The 1107-nt window shown below is 36.6% G+C and overlaps 1 protein-coding gene across 1 annotated transcript in view; it reads right to left on the bottom strand.

The window, feature by feature from the left end:
• The window catches only part of LOC107086070 (group 3 secretory phospholipase A2-like), an 11931-nt gene that overhangs the window by 6028 nt on the left and 4796 nt on the right, over positions 1-1107 (bottom strand). Inside the window, exons 2-3 of the mRNA XM_015376812.1 lie at positions 715-847; positions 499-633 (exon numbers count right to left, since the gene is read on the bottom strand). Of these exons, the coding sequence (XP_015232298.1) occupies positions 499-633; positions 715-847 (268 nt within the window). The remainder of the gene's footprint in view (positions 1-498; positions 634-714; positions 848-1107) is intronic.

The following is a 1107-nucleotide window of genomic DNA, read 5'->3' as shown; positions in this document are numbered from 1 at the left end:
TTCCATAGATAGAAAACTTAAAATCAATCTGACCGTATGATCTGGTTGAACTGTAAAGTGCCTTGAGATGACATGTGTTGTGAATTGGTGCTATAGAAATAAACTAAATTTAATTGTCTGCAAATCCTCATCTAGGAAAATTACCAACACCCATCTCTCTAACCAGTAGAGCACACATTACCTCCACACGTCATCTTGATTCCAAGTATTTTCTTTGTTTAAGGACAGGCAGAGCCGATACTTAAAACAAACACGAGGATGGACATTTAACCCAAGTTTTTGTTTTTTTACCTTACTCATTAAGTGTGGGCGGCCCAAAAACTTAAAAAAAAACAGTTTGTCCAAATGTGTCTTCAACTATTTTTCAATCATTTACTTCTTGAAATATCTTAAAACCAAATAATAATCTGGAGATAGGAAGGAATCATTTTAAATGTTGTAATAATTTGGAATAACATTGAACCACAATGTCCCAATAAGAACAGCATAAACACTTACATTCCAAACCAGTTCCTCTCAGCACACTGGAGGCGGTGTGAAAAGGTGAAGCAGTGCATCTTCAACAGGTTGAAGAAGGTATAGCCCACGACATCAGCTATACTGTCATTCGCCGTCCTCAGACAGCTGCGAAACCTTAAATGCACAGTGAGCGTTGGCATGGTGACGAAACAAACAACACCAAATCAGATTTTATTAGGCAGAGGGGCGGTTTACTTGTTATCGCAGTCGCAGTGAGACATGGTAAAGATGTTGCTATTGAAAACGCCAAACTCAGATTGAAAGGACAGGATGGTGTGTTTGCACTGGTCGTGTTCCCTGCAGCAGCTGTCCGTGTCGGAAAAAACTCCTGCAAGAATCAAAAGTACGGAGAGGTAAAAAAATCAGTTTATCTTTGAAAAAAGACATTTGAATGATAATGAAATGGAAATTAGAGAAGCTACACTGCAAAAACCTTCTAGAAATAAGTAAAAATTTCTTAAATTAAGTGTATTTACCCTTAATTTGAGGAAGTAAATGAGCAAGTTTGCCAATGGAATGAGTAATTTTACTCTTAAAACAAGATAATTAGATAATATGCACTTGAAATAAAACAATGCAATTGAGTTT

Source organism: Cyprinodon variegatus, unplaced genomic scaffold (assembly GCF_000732505.1).
Source record: "Cyprinodon variegatus isolate N-32 unplaced genomic scaffold, C_variegatus-1.0 Scaffold142, whole genome shotgun sequence".
Taxonomy (NCBI): domain Eukaryota; kingdom Metazoa; phylum Chordata; class Actinopteri; order Cyprinodontiformes; family Cyprinodontidae; genus Cyprinodon; species Cyprinodon variegatus.
The sequence above is the reverse complement of the archived record's forward strand: the minus strand, read 5'-3'. Positions and strand labels throughout refer to the sequence as shown.